Source organism: Chelonoidis abingdonii, chromosome 2 (assembly GCF_003597395.2).
Source record: "Chelonoidis abingdonii isolate Lonesome George chromosome 2, CheloAbing_2.0, whole genome shotgun sequence".
Taxonomy (NCBI): Eukaryota; Metazoa; Chordata; order Testudines; family Testudinidae; genus Chelonoidis; species Chelonoidis abingdonii.
This window is the reverse complement of record NC_133770.1, coordinates 228,489,095-228,510,186: the sequence shown is the minus strand read 5'-3', so window position 1 is coordinate 228,510,186 and position 21,092 is coordinate 228,489,095. Positions and strand designations below refer to the sequence as shown.

At 41.9% G+C, this 21,092-nt stretch overlaps 1 protein-coding gene across 1 annotated transcript in view; it reads left to right on the top strand.

The window, feature by feature from the left end:
* The window catches only part of PXDNL (peroxidasin like), a 263,150-nt gene that overhangs the window by 86,996 nt on the left and 155,062 nt on the right, over positions 1-21,092 (top strand). The window contains 1 exon segment of the mRNA XM_075062026.1: positions 4,829-4,900. Within this exon segment, the coding sequence (XP_074918127.1) occupies positions 4,829-4,900 (72 nt within the window).

Below are 21,092 nucleotides of genomic sequence, written 5' to 3'. Positions count from 1 at the left end.
AGGCTGGTTCCTTGATCTTTTTCACTCCGGCTGAAACTGAAACTCTAAACAAAGGAAAAACTTCCCTCCTTCCTTTTGAAACATCTTGTTCCCCCATTGGTTCCTCTGGTCAGGTGTTAGCTAGGCTAGGTGAACTTTTTAACCCTTTACAGGTAAAAGAGGCATTAATCCTTAACCATCTGTTTATGACAATTTGACTGATTAGCATATAGGCCTCCTATGGCTAAAATGACAGACAGGTTTTACAAGATATTTTGATGTAAGCAGATAGAGGGATAAAATGGAGAATGCTCTGAGAGTGAGAAGTGCAAAGTGATCTTATGTCTCTTACTAGCTTCTAGGTAAAAAAGATCATCGTATAAATGATACAGATTTCTGAAATCATTCTTATCTCCTGAAATTGACAAATTGAGGACTTCACTGGGAATGGAAAATGAAGCTGTCCTTTGAATCGGAGAGAGTTATTTTAGCAAACGTGTTTCAGATTAAGTACTTACTGAATTTGTACAAGATACCACTTCCACATATGCAAAGCTGATGTGTTTCTCCATGGATCATGGCAAAAGAATGATTTCATATGAAATTAAAATGAAGATTCCTTGCTAAAATCTCATCTCCTCTCCCAGCTGGCAGGGAGGTAGCTGTGCATTCTGCTCTGCTTGAGAGAGAGTGGGAAGAAGAAATAGCAACCTTGGTGGCCAGCCTAAGGGTTGAAGCTGACATCTTGAAAGGTATTATCCATTAGTCCTCCTTAGCCAGAGGTTGAGGGATGAGAGGCAGGGGTGTCCTTTGTGAGAGAGAAGAGTGCACGTTTGTGGAATAAGCAGTCTTTTATTTGACTGACTTCATAAAATGTCGTGTATTTGGAAGGATGAATACTCTGCAGTGACATATCCTGGAAATGGCTGGCCATTGCAAGCTAAAGAAAATAGAAAGTTTAAGCGAAAGTATTTTTCATCTAGAATCTTGTATCCATGAAAAGTTTAGTTTTTTCCTTTAGATTAGTAATGCATTTGGCAATGAAACAAGGTACGGCTTTAGAATGTTGTTATATGTACATTTTTATGGGCTTTCCAGCTACCATATATTCTCCTATGGCAAATAAATATGAAGCGATCATCTAAACATTTCACTTTTATGCAAAAAGGATATTTGCATGAGCTTCACAAACTGACAAATACAAAGATGCTAACTACAGATGTTTAAGAACAGTGTAAGCTAGTGTTTCATTTACAGAACGGAGCTCACTCTGCCAACTGATTAGGACCAACCAGATCTGGCACAAGTCTGTAGATGTTAGCTATTCCAGTAGCAGTTAGATAATGAGATGATCTTTAGAATGACTGACTGCATTTTTGTAGATGAGGAAAAAATAGCAGGGAAGTGGGTATCTCTTTTCTTTGCCTTTTGATAAATGAGTTGGAATTCTCTTGTACTATATAGGATGTACTATATCCTAGAGAGGAAAGTCGGAGGCATTGGTGGATGTGAGAAAAAAGTAAAATGAACATGCATAATTTAGATGGTGTTAGCTAAATTATTAACATTGCCTGAGACAGGTATAGTTTATGAATAAATGCAACACAATTCAAAACAGTATAACCTACAGATTTAGGGAAGTCCATCCCGATTTTTCACATTTGCTGTCTGGTCACCCTCGGGATGATTTAGTGGCCTTACTTTTTCACTAAAAAAGGCACAGTGAAAGCATTTGAGGGGAAAGTTTTGCCCATAATTCTATATGTACAAATATACATTTAATCCATTAAGGGGAGTTAACTTTGTTTTTCTAGTGTATGATTTAGGTGTGATTATGTCACTAAAATAGCAACAGCCCCAATTGCTTCTCACTGTTAATAGTGATTGTTTTGGGAAGAGTTGTTGGAGCATGGAGAAGACAGTGAATTGTCTGGGAACCAGAAGGTTGTCTTGTCTATATTTCCATGCTGTAGGTGTTTATTGAACCATTGTATTGTACGGCAAAAGAGAAAACAGTCTCATTGCATTTAACAAAATGTTTATGTGCATCAAAGCCAATTTTTTTATTGTTTGATAAGATGATCTTGGTATTCTGAGTTTCATTAAACACAACGGAGAAAAGACAAGCTGGAAGTTTGGACTGATAACTCAAATTACTCACAAAGGAAATCTCTTTGAAACAACTTCCAATCCAAAATACACCTAGATTTCTTACCACATGACATTTCATTTCAACTTATAATTAATTGCATATTTTGTTACTATTTTGCATACTCTCAACCTTAAAAAGTAGTTTGTCTGTGGACAGTAAATGGGAGTACTTATGAAAATATTAAGATGGCTAAAATGGCTATTAAAATATATAGGACTTTTTCAACTTTTATCCAGGAGAATTTGCAGCATCTGTAGTTTAATAGGGGGTTGACAAGAACTCTAGCATTTGCAATGTTGCATATTTTCTTGCCTCCAGGAAAAGTTTTGCTGTGCCCAGTCATTGAGAACTGGGGCATGTTTAGGAGTTGGCTGATTAGGCTCTCTTGAGACTTAACAACTTGCACATAACAGCCAAGTAAAGAGCTTGCCCCATAACAAATATAAAGAATGAACACTAAGAAAATGAGAAACCCAGATATAACCTCTCTTATGAGGGAAGAACTCTCTTATGGAGCTATTAAATTTCTGTGTTCGTGCTCAGTCTGAGCCTTTTTTCTAATCCTCTAGGCTGCTCATACATCACGCTGATATTCAGAGTAGGAAGAAGTAAATATGTGAGATGATTAGTGTTAAGGAAAAAGTATGGGTATGACTTTTGAGGAAGCAGCATAAGGGAAACATTTTAGAATCTAGGTACATTAAATTCATCCATCTATTTGCAGTTCCCTTTAATCACTTTGGCTTTTGAACCTTATATTTTTATTGTAAACCAGTAATGTTCTTTACAAATGTCATAGGTCTCACCCCCACTCTGAACTTTATGGTACAGATGTAGGGACCTGGATGAACACCTCCAAGCTTAACTACCAGCTTAGATCTGGTCTCGCTGCCACCATCCAGATTTCTGAGTGCCTGGAAAACTCTCTTTCCACCCCAAAACCTTCCCCTCCCTGGGTAGCCTTGAGAGACTCCTCCACCAAGTCCCTGGTGAACACTGATTCAAATCCCTTGGATCTTAAAACAAGGGAGAATTACTCCTTCCCCCTCCCTTTTTCCTCCCACCAATCCCTGGTGAGTCCAGATCCAATTCCCTTGGATCTAAAAAACAGGGAAAAAATCAATCAGGTTCTTAAAAAGAAGGCTTTTAATTAAAGAAAAGAAAGGTAAAAAGAAAAAACCTCTGGGAGACAGCATGCAAGCTGATTTCACAGACAACAGATTTAGAACACAGGATGTTCCCCTGGACAAAAACCTTAGTACACACAAGAATACCCAAATTTGATTATTTCCCCTAATTGCACAAAGACAGGTTCCAAAAGAAAATAAACATAAACCTATTGATTCTTTTCTAAAACTTACTACTCTGGTAAGAGGCTGGTTCCTTGATCTTTTCCACTCCGGCTGAAACTGAAATGAAACAAAGGAAACTTCCTTCCTTCCTTTTTGAAACATTTTGTTCCTCCATTGGTTCCTCTGGTCAGGTGTCATCGAGGCTAGCAGGGACGGCTCCAGGCACCAGCATGCCAAGCGCGTGCCTGGGGCAGCAAGCCATGGGGGGGCGCTTCGCCGGTCGCCGTGAGGGTGGCAGGCAGGCTGCCTTTGGCAGCATGCTTGCAGAGGGTCTGCTGGTCCCATGGCTTCGGCGGACCTCCTGCAGGCAAGCTGCCGAAGGCAGCCTACTTGCTGTGCTTGGGGCTGCAAAATACCTAGAGCCGCCCGTGTAGGCTAGGTTAACTTCTTAATGCCTCTTTTACCTGTAAAGGGTTAACTCTTAACCATCTGTTTATGACAATAAATTAACCCAAAATATTCTCCTTCAAACTAAACTAGAGTTGAAACAAGACAACTTGGAGCTTATTCTAAACTACAGACATTTCTTGTAACCAGAAGTGGCTGTTTCAGTAGGTTTTGTAGTAATTTTAGTCTAATAATAACTAGTATGGAATCATGAGTCTTCTGCTGAACTTAGTTCATGGGAAACCATCACAAATGGTGATCTCTCTGAAGGAGATCTAATGGAGTTTGTCAATAGGTACATGCAACTTCCTGTTTTCAGTGAGCTAGCTCTTTATTTTGCGGGTGTGTGTATAATAGTTTGAACCATGGTTGCCAGTATACATACAATATAAGTATTCCATGCTTTCTTTTGTAATTTTTATGAAACTGGCATAGAAGCTATGATGAAGTCATTTGTTGTGTTAAACAGCAGGTAGCCAGTGCGATGGCCTGAACTGATAGGCATATGGTGAGGCTGAGTCATTTTGTTCTTACTTTCTCCTGGTAAGGATTGCCCAGGTTCAACTGAATTGTTTCTGAAGACTTTCTCTTCAGTTCGTATAAATCTTTCGCCTTTTATTAAAGGGACTTATGTTTGCAAATAGCAGTAGCTCTGCCCATCCATTTAAGTTCCTGTAGAGGGACAGGGTGTTCACCCGATGAAGAGTAGAAAGCTGGTATGGAGGCAGTGATTTGAAATGATTTTATGTGGGCATGGAATTACTGTCAACTGCCATTGCTTCTCCCTTTGTTCTCCATATACTGGAACTCTGTGATCTGTCACATGCATAAGAGAAGGGTGTGGAGATGCATTAGCTTTACATATTAAAATGAAAACACCCCCTTCCTCCCAACACTTAGCAGTGACGGGAAGGAAGTCAGAATGATTAATTTAAATTTCATCGTCTTTCTTTTCCAGGGATTTGCGGTTTAACAGAATAAGAGAGAGCCCAGCAGGCACCTTTAAGAAATTGAAGCATCTGAACACTCTGTAAGTCTCTGTGATTTGCCACTGGCATTATGTCTGTGGACTGCACAGTACTCAGCGTTGTTATTCACATGCTGTATGTCTAGGATTGAGCTGGTCACATTTCTTGTTGCAAATATTATTCCGTTTGAATTATTTGTGAATCAATTCTGCTGTCTGCAAATATATTTTTGCTGTTTGTAGGTATATAGAAAGAAGATTGGACAAATCTTTTTCGTCATACGGGGAGCATGAACTTGTCGTGCTTCTTTTTTCATGGTGTTTGTGATTGGTTATTGCTGAGGTTATATTTGAGTCATGCCCAATGTGCTAAATGTGGTATAGATAGGAATACAGTCCTCATCGCAATGAATTTCCAATCTGAACAGGATGTTGCTTCTGTACCCTTAGTAGATGACTGAAACTTTCTAGGTAATGGGCAATGAAAGACTAATAGCCTATAATGAATAACATGCTTCTGGTACAGGTTTTCAGATGAATGATCCCATTGTTCTAAAGTCTGGAAAACTTTTGGATTCACATACATTTTCCAAAATAATTGGCATTCCATCTGAATATGCACAAATAATTTTACACGATAAACACCAGCAAAGTAAAGATGACTTTTTTTATTTGTGATTCTGTTTTCATTATTCAACATACAGAGACAAATCTTGCTCCATCCTCTGTAGATCTTTGGCAGTGGATTTGTGTCCCAGTTCAACAAGAAATTTAGACATATGCCAAACTTCAAGCATGTAATTATTCCCATTGATTTCAATGCCTGTAACTACTCATATATGCTTAAAGTTAGACACATGCTTAGGTACCTTGCTGAATCAAGGACATGATGCTCTTGTATTGTGCAGATAGAAATGGTTGTAGGTTACGCACCAGGTTCTTTTGAAGACAGAGTATAAGAAATGATTGTTCTCAGGAGGAAAATTGTAAATTGTAGTAAAGTACACAGGAATCTTACTTCAGAAAATTAATTTAAATTGACTTGGATTTGAGTCCTGTCATATTGATTGAGAACTGGTGGAAAGACCATAAACAAAGGGTAATGAAGTTAAATGGCAATGTATTGAGGGGAAGAGAAGTGACTCCTGAGTTCTGGAGGGACTGGTGTTAAACTCAATCTTTTTTTTTTTTTTTACATCTCTGTTAATGATCTGGAAAGAGGGGTGTGTGTGTGTGTGTGTGTGTGTGTGTGTGTGTGTCTGTTGTGGGTGGAGAGGAGGTGATAAAGCACGTACATTACAATCATAGATTATTCTAAATTGGGAAAGCAGGAAATAAACTGAAATTTAGCCTGGAAATTACAAGAGAACATAGCTAGAGAAAGTAACCTGAAGCTCAGAGTTTTTTGGTGGAGTGAGACTACTTGCAAATCCTTAATGCAGGAAAGCAGCTAAGGTTGATAGTGGACACAAGGTGAGATGTAAAGGTGGAATAAGACATGGAAGAAGGGGGAAAATAAGTAACGTATGGGGTTAGATATATAGAGAAATAACACATCACCAAGTTGATGAAGGTAGTGCTATACATGGGGAATATACATGCAATGTGGGAACCCCTCCTAGACTGTTGGGATCTTATAACAGTGTGGTCTGCCCATTTAAGGGTCAGAGACCTGGGGCCAGCCAGTCAGCCCTGTTCATTAACCAGACAGAGCTGAGAAGTAGATGGGTGTTCCCTCCAAAGGGCCAGGCTGTAAGCAAGGAGAGGGAAATGGGAAGAAGAAATGTGCCTAGAAGAGGCTGCCAGAATCTCCCAGGAGAGGGAAGCTTCTGGGGAAAAAGGCCTCCTGGAAGGCATTTAAAAAAGCAGGGAAGGACTCTGCAAGCCTGGGAGTTAGGAACACAGAGCATGCAGACGAGCCCCAGGGAGGGGTTGAATTTAGATTTTTGTGTGTGTTTAGTAAAAGAGCTGGTGTGGAATTGGAATGTTGACACAGAGGTGGTGGATGGTGGTGGTGGCAGGAGATCCTCTGTTTGATTTCTAGTCCTTTAGATGTTGTCAGGTTTGGACTCAGAGTACTCTATCTTAGAACTTGCAAAACTTAATGTTAGCTTTAATAAATGAGCCCTACAAGGGTGTTGTGGAAATGAGGAATTTGTGAAGTCCCTGTTCAAGATCTGGAGGAGGTGGGGAAAGGAGTGAGAGCACTGCAATGCTAGGTCTGGTCACAAGTGGGAGTTCCAGGCCGTGAGTCATGTAACAGAATTTGGGTCTGAAAGATGACAAATTAGGAATTCTGCTCCAAAAGCAATGAAGTATCTGGAAGAATTGACTCATGAAGAAAGGGTCAAACTGTTGCATGCATATAACTTGGCCAAATGATTACAGTGGGCCCAAACTTGCAGTCACTGCTCATACTTAGCTCCCACTGAGCATTTCATACACTGTGTTCTTTGCCTTTACCTTCATATATTCTCTTAGTCCGTGGATACCAAATAGTCACAATCTTTTCCTTCACTGCCTTACTGCAGGCATGTTTTTTTCTATTTGTAGTCTCAAAAAAATTGTAAGAAAATATTTAAACCTAAGCAATCCTGTTGGTTTTCATGTAAATTAAGAGCAGTGTTCACTTGGAGCATTAGTTCCAAAGAGGGGTTAGTGAAACCATAAAATATCTCATCTCTCTTTTTTAGGATATAGCACCAAGACTCCCACATGGAGACCATCTACATGGGCACAAAGCTATAGCTGGAAAATTGTTTTTAAAGATTGGGGTCTAAATTAAGACAAGTTACAGTCGGAAAAGGAAACAGAAGGCTCTGATCTTTCATTAGGAGCCACTAATGTAGGATCAGGGCAAAAGATGATTTTAGAAAGAAAATTTATCTGACTCTGTGCCTAATTCCCACATTGTTTTGCTGACCACTGTATTTCACGTGGCCCAGGTTTGCTTAGAATTGGTTAGATTCAAACAAAGGTTCCTGAAATTATGTGAATGTGGCACAAGTTTCAAACTTCTGTTTTAAGTGTATGCAGCTCACTGACTTCATTCTGCTGCCTTAAATTTTGCCTGCAGTTTCAGCTGGATAAGGTATTCTTCACTTCCTGTCCTAAACTATTGGGTAGAGTGTTGTGGACTTTTAGACAGTTGGTGCATTCTATCCTGTAATTGACTGCATTTCAGTGGTGGTGGTGTATATATTCTCTTGCATCCAATTTATAAATAGTTCTGGGGTCCGTTGGGATGAGATGAGCTATCTGAATGCAAGTTAGTATTCTGTTTTCAAAATCCATATGACTGAAATGATCAATCTTCCAGAAAAATGCCAGAAGATATAGTCAGTATATCATTTCTAGAAGTTGACAGTGGGGAGGATATAGAAAATAAACTCAGTGGGCTGGATAAAAAATAGTTTGTAATGAGGGTGCCTTCTTCCAGAGAGGATATTGATAAACTCCCGAGAATGTCAAATACTACGTTGGACTTGACCTTTCAAAGATACTATATTTTATTATGTTGTGCATAACACTGCCACTGTATCATTCTTCAGCAAATGAAACCTTATAACTAATTCTGTAGATATGTTTGTGTGAAATATTAATTGCTGCTTTTACTGGAGTATGTTTTAAGACTTTAAAAACTCTCAATTCTCAACAAGTTTTGCATTCATTCAGTAATGTAAAAATGTGTATCCAATGCTTATTGAGTTATAGAAGTGTTTTACATACAGAAAATCCCTTCCTTTAGATTTAACTCTCACATTTAAGCATGTCTGTTTTTCTTCCCTGTCTCTGGCTCCTTGTGTTCACAGCATTAGTAGACATATCAAAGAAGTGTTCAAACTAAAAACAAACTCAGACTTTATGGGCAGATGAGGCCATCGTGATCAACTAGTCTGACCAACTTCACGTTGAAGGTCACAGAAACTCACCCATTTACTCCTGCAACAGGTCCATGACCTCTGAATTAATGAAGTCCTCAAATATTGATTTAAGGATTTCAAGTTACAGAGAATCCACTATTTACTCTATTTCAAACCAGCAAGTGATCTATGCCCCATGCCACAGGGGAAAGCAAAAAACCCTCAGACTCTCTGCCAGTCTAAGTTGGGGCAAAATTCCTTCCTCACTCCAAATATGGACAATCAGTTAGATGCTGAGCATGTGGGCGAGACCCAACAGCCAGACATCTGGGAAAGAATTTTCTGTAGTAACTCAGAGCCTTCTCATCTTGTGTCCGATCTCTGGCCATTGGAGGTATTTGCTAATAGCAGTTGATGGGCCATATGTAAAGAAAAGATTGTGCCACATAGGTCCCGGAAGTCACAGATTCCATGATTTTCAGAGACCTCTGTGATAGTTTCCCCTGCCACCCTCGGGTGGTGGGGCCGAAAATATCAGCTGGTGGGGGCCCTGGATCTCCAAGCTGCCGCACGTGTTGGGGGGACCCCGGCGCCCCTAGGCAATGCAGGTTGTGGGGACTCTTCAGATCTTCGAGCCGCTGCAGGTGGCAGGGACTCTGGAGCAGTCAGTTGCCACTGCGCCAGGTTCTGGGCCCACTCCTCACGATGCAGTGGGGCTTGGTCACTCTTCTCCCTCCTTCCCCAAGGCTCGAGCTTCAGTAATCCTCCCATCAGCCTCCTTTCTCCCCTCCCCCTCCATTATTTTTAGTAAAAGGCAAAGATCATGGCTGCCATGAATTTCTGTTTACTGACTGCAGTCTGTCCGTGATGTGAAGATTTTGTCATGATTATTTTTTGTAAACTTTAGCCATATGTCATTGTAGGCAACCTCATCGTACCATCTTCGTTATAAATTTATCAAGCTCAGTTTTGAAACAAGTTGTCTTTTGGTCCAACTAGTTAGGTTTTTTGCCCCCACAATAACAAATCCATAACACTGTTTAACAAAAGGCAGTGGAAAAGGCCAAGGAGTCTGGATGATCTCTGGGTTGTCAAAGTTCCAGTTTGCTTTAACACCTGCAGGAAAAAACTATGCATTTGGTTTTTGGCAACTCTGTAATGCAGTCATGGTTACAATGAATGCAACTTGAAGTACCTGGCAGTTTCAATAGATGTACTTATGTATCAGCTACTTGTGTCTTTCTGTCAATGTCTCCCTGTTTACTTTAAGAATAAAGAAAGCAGTATTACACTGCTTACCTCTAAGTGAAATCTCCAAGTGTAAGTAAAGCATCACATATAAACTGTAAGGTGTCAGTATACTAGTAGATAATTAGTTAGATGTGAATTGAGTGAGTCCATAATTGTATGAGTGCTTTATAATCCTGGGCACTTTGCATTCTAAAATTTTCTGTTGGATGTTGAAAGCCTGAACCAGTGTCTATCAAAGTCAGTTGGAGACTATTCTTTGAGTGTGCAGATTGGATCAGGCACTATATGGATCTAAGTTTTATTCTGCCTTTTTAGCTATACAATATTCAGAATGTAACTATTGCTGTGTCAACAGGTAGAGCTGGCAATAGAGAATATTTTTACAAATAAAAATGCTGAGTTTTTTCACTATTATTCATGAACTCAGATTATTAGTCTTCAGAAGTTGAACAATTGAGAGCTATTTATAAAACTGTTCCTATTCTGACAAATGTCATCTTTTGCATTCAAATTTGTTTCTGTGAGATTTTGTACAGAAAATTCATTATTTGTTACTACCTATATAGCATTCAACGTCCATTATTCTCTAGCTAAGTCTGTCATTGAATTAGGTAACAAAAATAGCTTATGACTTTGACTAATTGTATATAGCAAATTGTTAGTGAACTACTCACTTGAACTAACTATAGGCGGAAAATTATTTCCTTAAAGTGGTGGACATAGCAAAAACATTTACAGGAATCAGGATCAGTTTGAAAATCACTGCAGAACAAAACAAACAAAAAAGAACCCTCAAACTCCCAGGCTTCTGGTAGAGGACCCAAGGTTGAGGAAGACACATACCACCCATAGGGGTGAGAGGGGAATTTTTTTATATATATTTTAACTCTATACTTAAAACAAACTTAGGCTGTACATTTTTTCAAATGTCTTGCTCCTTAACCCCTGGATTGCTTATTAGATATGCTCATTGAAGAAGAATTTAGTGTATTGCTGCACTTTTCATGTCATTTCATCAAAAGTAATTGGACTCCTATGACAGAATGAAGGGACCCTGTAAAGGATATGGCAAGACAAGGCTTAAAATCCTGGCTCAGACAACCAAAGGCACCGCAGGTGCTGCCAATTAAGCTGTCAGCATTCCCCTTAGGAAACCCTATTGGCTGTCAAGGGTAACTGCCAGTAAGCAGCTGTGTTACCAGAGGGTGAACATAAAAAATCCAGCAGGAAGAGAACTGTTTGTCACTGCTGAAAGCTTGAAGAATCTAGCTGGGTGATTTTAATGGCCTTGCTTGCAGTTTGATCTTGGAAAGATACTTGCCTTGAGAGGTTCTGAGAGCCCTCAACTCCTTTTGAAGGCAATGGACCCAGATGGCAGAAAGATATACTGAGGAAGTTCATGCCTCTTTCTCAGTCTGAGCCCTGGCTGATAGAAACCTTTATTTTAGGATGGTTAGATTTCTCAGTTTGCGGTTTCCTCCTAGTACAAAGAGCCAGCCCACTGACTGCCTTGTCATAATCCCCTTCAAAAATATAGCACATCATGCGTTCAGCAGACTGACTGCATTCATTTCTGATTTGATATAGACTCAGATGCTTCACCTGTTACTCATGAGATTGGCCTCTGGACAACCAACTGGAAACATCAGATTTTTTTTTTCCCTCTTCTCTTTCAAAACAGCTACTGGTGAACAATTGGAAGTTCACTCTCCATTACTGAGAAAAACATATTGCCCAAAGGCAAATGAACATATTCTCTAAGCACTTCTTGCCTTCAAAGGCACAAGAATCTGCGTTGCTGTGTGTAGTAATAATAAAGGCTGCTGATTTTGTTTTTCTGAAGTTGCTGTTCCTTGAATTGTGACTCCTTTGATCAAAGCTGAGCTGAGAGTTCCCATTGCTCAGGGAACAATGAAGAGGAACAGTTCAAACCTGCTTGTTGAATCTACCACAGCTGTGCTATTGCTAACTATAGATTTCATCCAGAAGAATTCAGTGTCCCATTACTGCATCGTCTTGACACCAGTAGAAGATGTTTCGCCTTATTTCTGTTACAAGTATCCGGAAACTTAAGTGGATTTTGTCATTTCTTCTACCTTGCTTGCTAAGAAACCCTGAAATGTGAAGTCAAAGTTTTCTTAAAATCTCACACTGCCTTCAATAGGTGCAGAGTGTATTGAAGGCCAAGATGAAGCAGTTTTAAACCCACTTAGAGTACCACCAGACAATCTGTGGAATGGAAGAGTAACTCTGACCAATAGAGATGATAACCTAGAACTCAAGCAGAAGTTCTTATTTTAACAGTGCATATTAAAGTGAGCCAAGGAAGTTTTAAATATATTCTACAAATGTAAGCATTTGGGTTTGAAGCAAGTTATAAAGCACTATTGTTGACTTCAAGAGTTTAAAAATCAAGAGTCAGATTCCCAAAAATCATGACATTTTAAAAAAAATGTATATATTTTTTAGGTCAGATTCTTGATTTTTGAATGCCCCCCACCCATCCCCAGGGTGTGTGAATGTGACAATTAGTGTTACCTGCTCTCCGATGTACTGGATAACATGATTTTGGCCCCTGCTGCAGGAGCTCTCACCACCATGTCTGCCAATCTCCTGCCCAGCAATTAATCCTGTTCCCCATCGTTTCTCTCCCAACCAAACCCCCTCAATTTAGTCCCCCTCTCCCCCCGTTCAGCCCCTCAGCTACCATCATCACCACCCTATCAGTGAGGCTACACTACCCCCACTGCCCTCAGCTCACCCTCCCAGCACTCACCCCATCTGCTCGGAAGTCACCATCAATACAGCCTCCCACTCCATCAGCCCTCACCCTCCTCACTTCAGCCCCCCTGCAGCCCCCCATCTCACCTCTGCTCCTTAGGGTTCTTCACCCTCCCCAAGCCTGGAAGGCAAGTTGCACCTGAGTCCCCCACCCAATTCCCAGGCTGGCAGGGGAGCAGCCATGTAGGACTGACAGTTGGAGCCCTGGCCTCACTTGGGGCGGCTGAGAGGATTTATTAAACCCCACTTTGAGAACTCTCAAATGACAGGATTTTTTCCCCCCAGTTGATTCAATTACTTGTTTGAGTGTTGTGCCCCCTCCTTCTTTCCTTCTCAGATTGTTTCTCTTCCCTGCTGGGGTGTAGCCATGCTGCCTCCCCCCACCATTAGCTTGATAGCTTTGGTTATCTGATGTGTAAATGAATTCTCATTCCAAAGTCTTCCAAAGTGCTTTGGTATTAACTGTCTGGTGGAGGAACCACATTGCTTTATTTACTGTTTACCAGGTAATTCCTGGTTGACTGGAAACACATTTGTGCCCTGTCTGATAACAGAAATCTTGACATTTTGAGCGTTCCATGGTGAGATCATGAGTGAGGCTTAACTTTATTCAGAAATTGCGAATCTCACAATCAATTCCTGAGAGTTGATGTGTCTGTAAAGGTGGAGCTAGTGGAATTTGTTCACATGTGAAACATCAATAGTGCTTCAAACTGCAAGCCTAGTTTGTAAAGTGACTACATAAAAATGGTATCTTCTGTACACCCTTAGGGACATATCTGCTTACTTATGTGACTACGGTTTTTTAAAATGGTTTTCACTCCTGTTAGAGGCAACACAGAGGCAACACAGCTAAGAAGCATTAGCTGGATTTGATTTAGTTGCATAAATCCTCAGAGTTGCTTAGTAATTCTAATTACAGGAGTAATTAGTTACATCTGTAGAAACCTAGATACCTAGCAGCACAGGCATTACTGAGGGCATAATTTAAAACTTCTGAGAGCAGAATTTTTAGCGTCAGAATCTTTCTTACTGGTGATGATGCACAAAAAATAACCTACCTTGACTCTCAGGTTCCAAGTTGAATGTTCAGGATTGGTAATTAGAACCTCAAGCATGTATCTGTTTGCAAAATGGAGCACCTTTGATATAGGTATCATGGAACTGCAATAAACACCCACAGAGACATTTTTAAAGTCACTTACTAAATGGGAACAGGCTTTTTAAAAAAAAAACAGATTTCCCCTCCCAGTTAACAGTTGGCTCATGTGGGGCCACAGTTGTCCTTTTCAGTAGCAGACTTTCTTGTAAGTGGAAATGCCAGCTGATGAAAGCAAAGTGCTTGCAATTAGTCTGATATTAACTTCTTAAAGTCTGAATGCAGAAAAGCCACTGGAGCTCCCTGAGCTGTCACTAAGGCCCTGTCTACACTGGCAAGTTTGTGCGCAGTAAAGCAGCTTTCTGCGCTGTAACTCCAGAGGTGTACATGCTGCCAAGCCACTTAGTGTGCAGAAACTGTACAGTTGCAGCACTGTAAACAAAAACAAAATAACACCCTGAGGCGTACAGCTTTCTGTGCCGGGATTATAGTGCTGCAGTGCCAGTGGAGACATCCTGGTCAATTACAGAGCTGTGACTGGCCTCCGGGAGTTGTCCCACAATGCCTGGTCTCGCCTCTCTGGTCATCGGTTTGAACTCTACTGCCCGGCCCTCAGGTGACCAACCGTCATCCCCACCCTGCACATTCCTTTGGAATTTTGAAAGTCTCCTTCCTGTTTGCTCAGTGATGTGTGCAGTGGTCTCAGCACATCTTTCCAGGTGGCCATGCCTGCTCCATGCACCAGGTGATCCTCTGCTTGGAGCAATGCTGAACTGCTGCACCCCATCAGCGTTTGGGGAGTGGAGGCTGTCCCAGCTGCGCTCCAGCTGTAGGAATTGTGATACGTGTGGACAGATTTCATGATGCATGACAGAAAGGGGCCATGATCAGGACACATTGCAGTGCAAGTTCAAAGTGAAGGAGCCGAGGAATGCTTACTACAGGGCTCAGGAGGCAAACCAATGCTCCGGTACTACGCCCACAAACTGCCGGTTCTACAAAGATCCGGACACAATACTCGGTGGCGACCCCATCTGCACTGTGAAGACCACTGTGGATACTTCGGTGGCTCATGTGCCAGTCAAGAGTGGATTGAGCCAGGAGGAGGAAATCTTGGACAAGGATGTGGAAGAGGGGACCTTTAGGCAGAGGATGACTCGTAAGTCAGAGATGCATGTAGCCAGGAGCTCTTTTCTGCCCTGGGGGAGGCTAGCCAATCACAGCTGTCAGATGGTGGTGACGTGAAAACAAAAGAAGAGGCTCCTGGTAAGCGGATTTGATTTTTGGGAATTGCTGAAGCGAGGAGTTTGAGGATAGAAGGATTGCAGAAAGCAGGCTTGTCTCTCCCTATGTGCCTAGTCTGAGTGATGGAACAGGCTGTTGATTGACTCCCTCACTCCATGGGAATCTGCCTCAGATCTCCAGGAAACTCTCATGGAGATACTGGGTAATCTGCTGCTGCAGGTTCTTGGCAGAGCTGCTTTGTTTCTTGCTCCATTAACAGTAACTTTCCTGCACCACTGTGCCATCACGGTGTGGGGGTGGACCACTGCTGCACACAAGCGAGCCGCATAGGGGCCAGAGTGGAAGCGGCAGTCTTGGAGAAAACCCTCCCTTGATCCCCTGCTACCCTTAGCAGTGAGATCTTCCACAATGATCACGTTCTGTGGAAAGTGTGGGGACAGGAATGATTATCAGGCCCCCCTTACAGTTCTGGCTCTCTCCAAGAGCCACTGTGGTTGCTCACCATTTTGGGATTCTTGTGGCTCGTGTGCTTTCCTGGAGTCAGCCACATAGTGACTGACTTAAATCACTGATCAATGTTCTCTGTGTTGCAAACAATACTGCTTCTGTAAACTGTTGTATTTAAACTTCACAGAGATGACCTTGGGAGCCCAGCCTCCCTTTTGGTTATCGGTGGCTGAATGGCTGTGCAGAATTAGAAAGCGGCAAAGAACTACTAAGGAGGACTTTCTGCATGATGTCATGATGCACTCTGCAGCCGAGAAACAGGAATTGACGGAGTGGCATGACAGAGAGAAGAGGGTCTAAAAGGATAACGTGGCACACCAGAATGAAGCCACGGAACGGCTCTTAAATGTTATGGAGCACCAAGCAGACCTGCTTCAGGCAATACTAGCTCTGCAAACTGAGCAGCTCTGCGCCTGCCCTCCTCTGCAGCTGCTGTGGCTAAACTCTTTCCCGTGTGCCCTTCAGATACCACCAACACAGTCTTATCAACCTCCTGGCTCCAGTCTATACCTGCAGCATTCCATTCCTCCTGCCTCACAGTCCAGCACTGTGGACTCCCACTGCACTCAACACTCATCCCTCTGCAGTTTGGTCCTGCTGAAGTACAGTACCTGCTGCATTGTACTCCAAAGGAGAAGGCTGGATGTGATCCCAGGACATAAACAAATCTTTAGCTGTCCTGGGACCCCACGTTCTCCTGGGACCTTCCCTTTTCCCATCCCCCTCACTGCTGATGGTTGTTTTGTTTGTTTCACTCTCTCCACCGGTGGTTGTTTTTTAATAAAATAATTGTGTTGGTTTGAAAGCAATCTTTGCTCTATTAATTAAAAGCAAACAGAGCTCTGCAAAGCAACAGACAGTTATGTTAAATCTTCATATTGCATCATCAGCGCCAATCACAATCACCTCCTAGCATTACAAGCGCTGCACTCTCGAGTATAGCAACAAATGTTAGTGGCTTTCAGCTTCAAATTGCTGCCTCATGGCTTCCCTGATCCTTATGACCATGCACTGCACCCTCTAATAGCCCTGGTTTCTGTCTGTTCAAACTCAGCCTTTAGGCACTGAGCTTCTGTGGTCCATCCCTGAGTGAAGCTTTCACCCTTCCCTTCACAAATTTTATGGAGTGTACAGCAGGCAGCTATAAGCATAGGATTGTCATCGGCCAGGTCCAGCTTCCCACAGAGGCAGTGCCAGCGGGAGTTTAAATGGCCAAAAGCACACTCCACAGTCATTCTGCACTTGCTCAGCCTGTTGTTGAACTGCTCCTTGATCAGGTTGCCCTTGTATGGCTTCATAAGCCAGGGCATTAAGGAGTAGACAGGGTCTCCCAGGATCACAATGGGCATTTTGACTCTTCCCGGACCAGGAGATCACCGTCGGGGAAAAGTCCCTGCTTGCAGCTTCCTGGACAGTCCATGCAGCTTTTTGGACTAGCCTGCGTTAATGTCTGTGAAACACCCATGGTGATCTTGGAGAACCATTGAAAAATACCCCTTGCAATTAATGGTGCCAGGTGATCTGGTGCCAGGATTGGAATATGCGTGCCATCTATCAGCCCTCCACTGTTAGGGAACCCCATTTGTGCAAAGTCATCCGCCAACGTCATGCATGTTGCCCAGAGTCTGTCTTTTGAAACAGGATACAATTAATGACCCTGCACACTTTCTTCAACATGACTTTCCCACTCCGAGCTGGTTAAGGACTGATCGGTAGTAGTTGGGAGTAGCCAGCTTCTCCAATGGCAGGACAGCTCTCATTCTCGTGTCCTTGTGCCACAGGGCTGGGGTGAGCTAATCACACAGTCCCATGAATGCAGCTTTCCTCATTTGAAAGTTCTGCAGCCACTGGTGGTCATCCCAGATGTGCATCATGATGTGATCCCACCACTCGGTGCTTGTTTCCTGAGCCCAAAAATGGCGTTCTATTGTGGCCAGCACCTCCGTGAATACCACAAGCAATCTCATGTAGCAAGTATGTGTGGCGAGATCAATGTTGCACTCCTCTTGCCTTTCTAATTTAAGGAATAACTCCACTGCCACTCATGATGTGTTGGTCAGAGCGAGCAGCATACTGGTCAACAGTTCTGGATCCATTCCTGCAGCCCAAAGAGGTAGAGCGCGCAGCACACAAACTGATAAAAGATGACACCAAATGCGGACAGAAGCACAGGGATTGCTGGGATGCGAAGCAATGCACCGCGGGGCTTTGGGACAGGATCCAGGATGCCCTGCGACCCCCCTCCACTTGACCACAACTTTTAGTGACAGAAAAGGAAGATATGCTCTGTGGATTAGCTCCCCAGAGTGCAGCACTCCAAATACCACTGCAAGTGTGAACACGCTATTGCGCAGGCAGCTGACAGGATGAATACACACTAGTAGTTTCCCTTCGGCACTCTCTGAGTGGCGCTGTAACTGCCAGCAATGTAACCCTGCCAGGGTAGACATACCCTAAGCAACAGTGTTATATGAAATGAGGAAATAAAAACGGGAAACAGAATCTATAGGTAAACATCGATGAGTTAAAAGTGGTAAATAGTGTTTGTTTGCTTCAGTGTTTTGAGACATAGGGTGGAATTTTTATCTAAGAAAAACTATCTATATGGCTCAGGGAGGTTTTCAACTCCTGTTATCAAATGCTTGTATACAGAAAGTCACTTAGGCTTAAGAGTATATATTCTTGTCAAGGAGATCACTTGCTAATTACTTAAAAGCTAGCAAATTACTGTGCATGAAAGGGGCTGCTGATTTTTCTTTTCTCTCTCTGTCTGAGTGATCTGCTTGTGAAAAGTGCTTTCCAAATCTGTGCTGCTTGGGTAGGGCATCAGCAATGACAAGCCTTATATCTGGGGCAGATGTACATGTGTTCCAGATACATAGAGCCATGTTTCAGTTGTTGAATGCAGCCCCGATTCTTGTTTGCTTTCTCTTCCTAACCTGAGAATATACTGAATTGCTCTCTTTCCTGACTGGCATGCACTCATCTACACAAAGCGGCATGATGGTAGTTAGTCCAAAAACCAGTGGTGTGATAAGTCATCTTATCAAGGAAAAGGTCCAGCCTAACCATATATATCATAAAAGAACTACATTAACAGAACAATCCACTTCTAAAGTCAAATATTCAGTAATTAGGAAATGCCAGAATTAAATTGGCCGATGCAGCCTTAGCTCAAACCCTTGCTTGCATGCTCTTTTTCCCTATATCGCAAAAGAAGTTGTGGCAGGGCCAGGAATCCAAGTCTCCTGGATCTCATTCCAATTCCTTTAACATAAGATAGCAGCATCTTCCTTCTGCCTCCATCCTGTGCATCAAATGAGGCTTGGGTCCATAAGGAGAAGTAACTTCGCTCTGAACATTGTGAGTTGTTACTGATTTATTATTTGTATTATCATAGGGCTTAGGCATCCCCAGTCCCCATCATGCTAGTACCCCATCGTGCTCGGTGCTGTACAAGCTGTACAAGCTCAGAACAAAAAAAAAGGCCCTGCCCCAATTGCTTCCAAACTTAGTATAAAACGAGAGAGAACAGATAGGTGGACTGATGAGCAAATACAAAGAAACATCGTCATCATGATGCGTGGTAGTATCAGCAGCTGAACTGTTATCAAGTTTTTTGTAGGCTTCACAGAAAAGAGTTTTAAGGAGGGTTTTGAAGGAGGATAATGAGTGAGCTTTGCTTATGTTGTCAAGGAGCTTCTCCCAAACATGGGGGACATGCATGGGAGACAGCACCAGCATGCTTCTTTGGAAACTTAGCAAGTGGGCTATGGAAGCTGGCATCATGGGAGGATTGGAGGCTGGAGTCGACCTCTCAATAGTGAATGAGAGATAAGTAAGGTGGTGATCGGTCGTGAAGGGCCGTGAAAGTGAATACTTAGAAAGACAAATTGGCAGAAATTAGAATCTGTTCACACGTGATTAGCAAAACAGGAAAAAAAATGCTATGTCTATCATCTAGTTTATTCACAACTAATAATTCACCAAGTTTCACTTACAAAGGGTTTATTTACATTCATCTTCCATATTTGTCATCTACTTACTGCCTCTGCAGTGCCCCAAGACAGGAAGATTTGCATTAATATCAGCAGGTGAGGGTTGATTTTGAGCCTCTTCTGTCCTCCTGCCTCAATTTGTTAATTAGGGAAGGAAATGTAACAATTGAAGGGCTGATTCTGTAGCTCTACCCAGTGCAGATGCTTTTGCATGTCTTTCAAGGGAACTGGGAGTAGGTTGATGAGGAAGGTGTAAGACAGAAAATGTGTCCCATCCTCGCAAAACTGATTCGAAACTCAAAGCCTGCCAGTTCAGAGTCTCCAAATCCAGAGTCCAATACTAGAGACAGACTGACTGCCTTTTCTCTAGTATATACACATAGCTATACAGTATTTTATTTGATGTAGTAATATTTACTATCTCTGTTTTACAGAATTTGGAGATTATACCTTGACCTCTGGCTAGGAGACTCAGTGTCATTATGCATGCTGAGACAGTAAACTGTTGAATTTTTGCTGTGCAGGGGCCTCTTCTAATGATTAGTTATTCTTTTCAAAGCAAAGTACAACAAAGTCTAAAATCACCTTACTGTGCATTTGAGCAGCAAACTATTTCGCACTTTACAGATGTCGTGGTGTTCTCTCTAGTGTTGTGATTTAATCTTGGGATCAGTCTTTAACTCTATTGATTTTCTTCTTTTTCAAAAAAATAATCTCCCTCTTACTTGAGCAAAAATAAGGACCCCTCTTCCCACCCAAGTGAAGAAAAATATAGAAAACACTTACAAGCAGAGAGAGTAGTTCTCATCTCAGGAAAAGCCTGAAGATATTGTTGATCTCACACAGGATGCTTTCAGCAAGTTTGTGTTTCTAAATTACTTAAAGGAGGAAAAACAAAAAAGAGAGAATCATAAGAATAAATAAATCTTCTAGATTCTATAAGCTGCTAAGTAACCAACATGTTTTATTGATTTTGTTGGTTTTTATTTATTTATTTTATTTACAAAGTACAATGAAGGTGCCGAAAGCATTGGATAGGTGCACTCAGATGATTTTTTAAAAATACATTAATAAACAAACAGATCTCTGAATTCCCCTAGTTCAAAAGACATAATTCAGTGCTAACATAAATATAATTGAAATTAATCAAGTCTCCAGAGTCCCCAACCACCACTCTCCAGCCTCACACAACACTCACTCACTCATGGAGAGCAAGAGGGGAAAAAAAAGGTGTGGCACTATTATAAGCATCTTTCCCAAATCTTTCTGCCACTTCCATCCATTTGGCTCCAATCTCCCCCACCTTGGTGAGATTTTTGGGTTTTCCATCTTGTATGTACCGTGTTATGTCCTCAGGAACACCATCCAAGAACTGCTCCATTTGTATGAGGAGGTGCAGTTCGTCAATGGATTGAACATTGGTTCCTGATATCCAGGCCTTATAATTCTTTCCAACGTAGTAGGCGTGTTTGGGAAATGACCCATCTGGTTTCCACTTTTGGGTTCTGAAA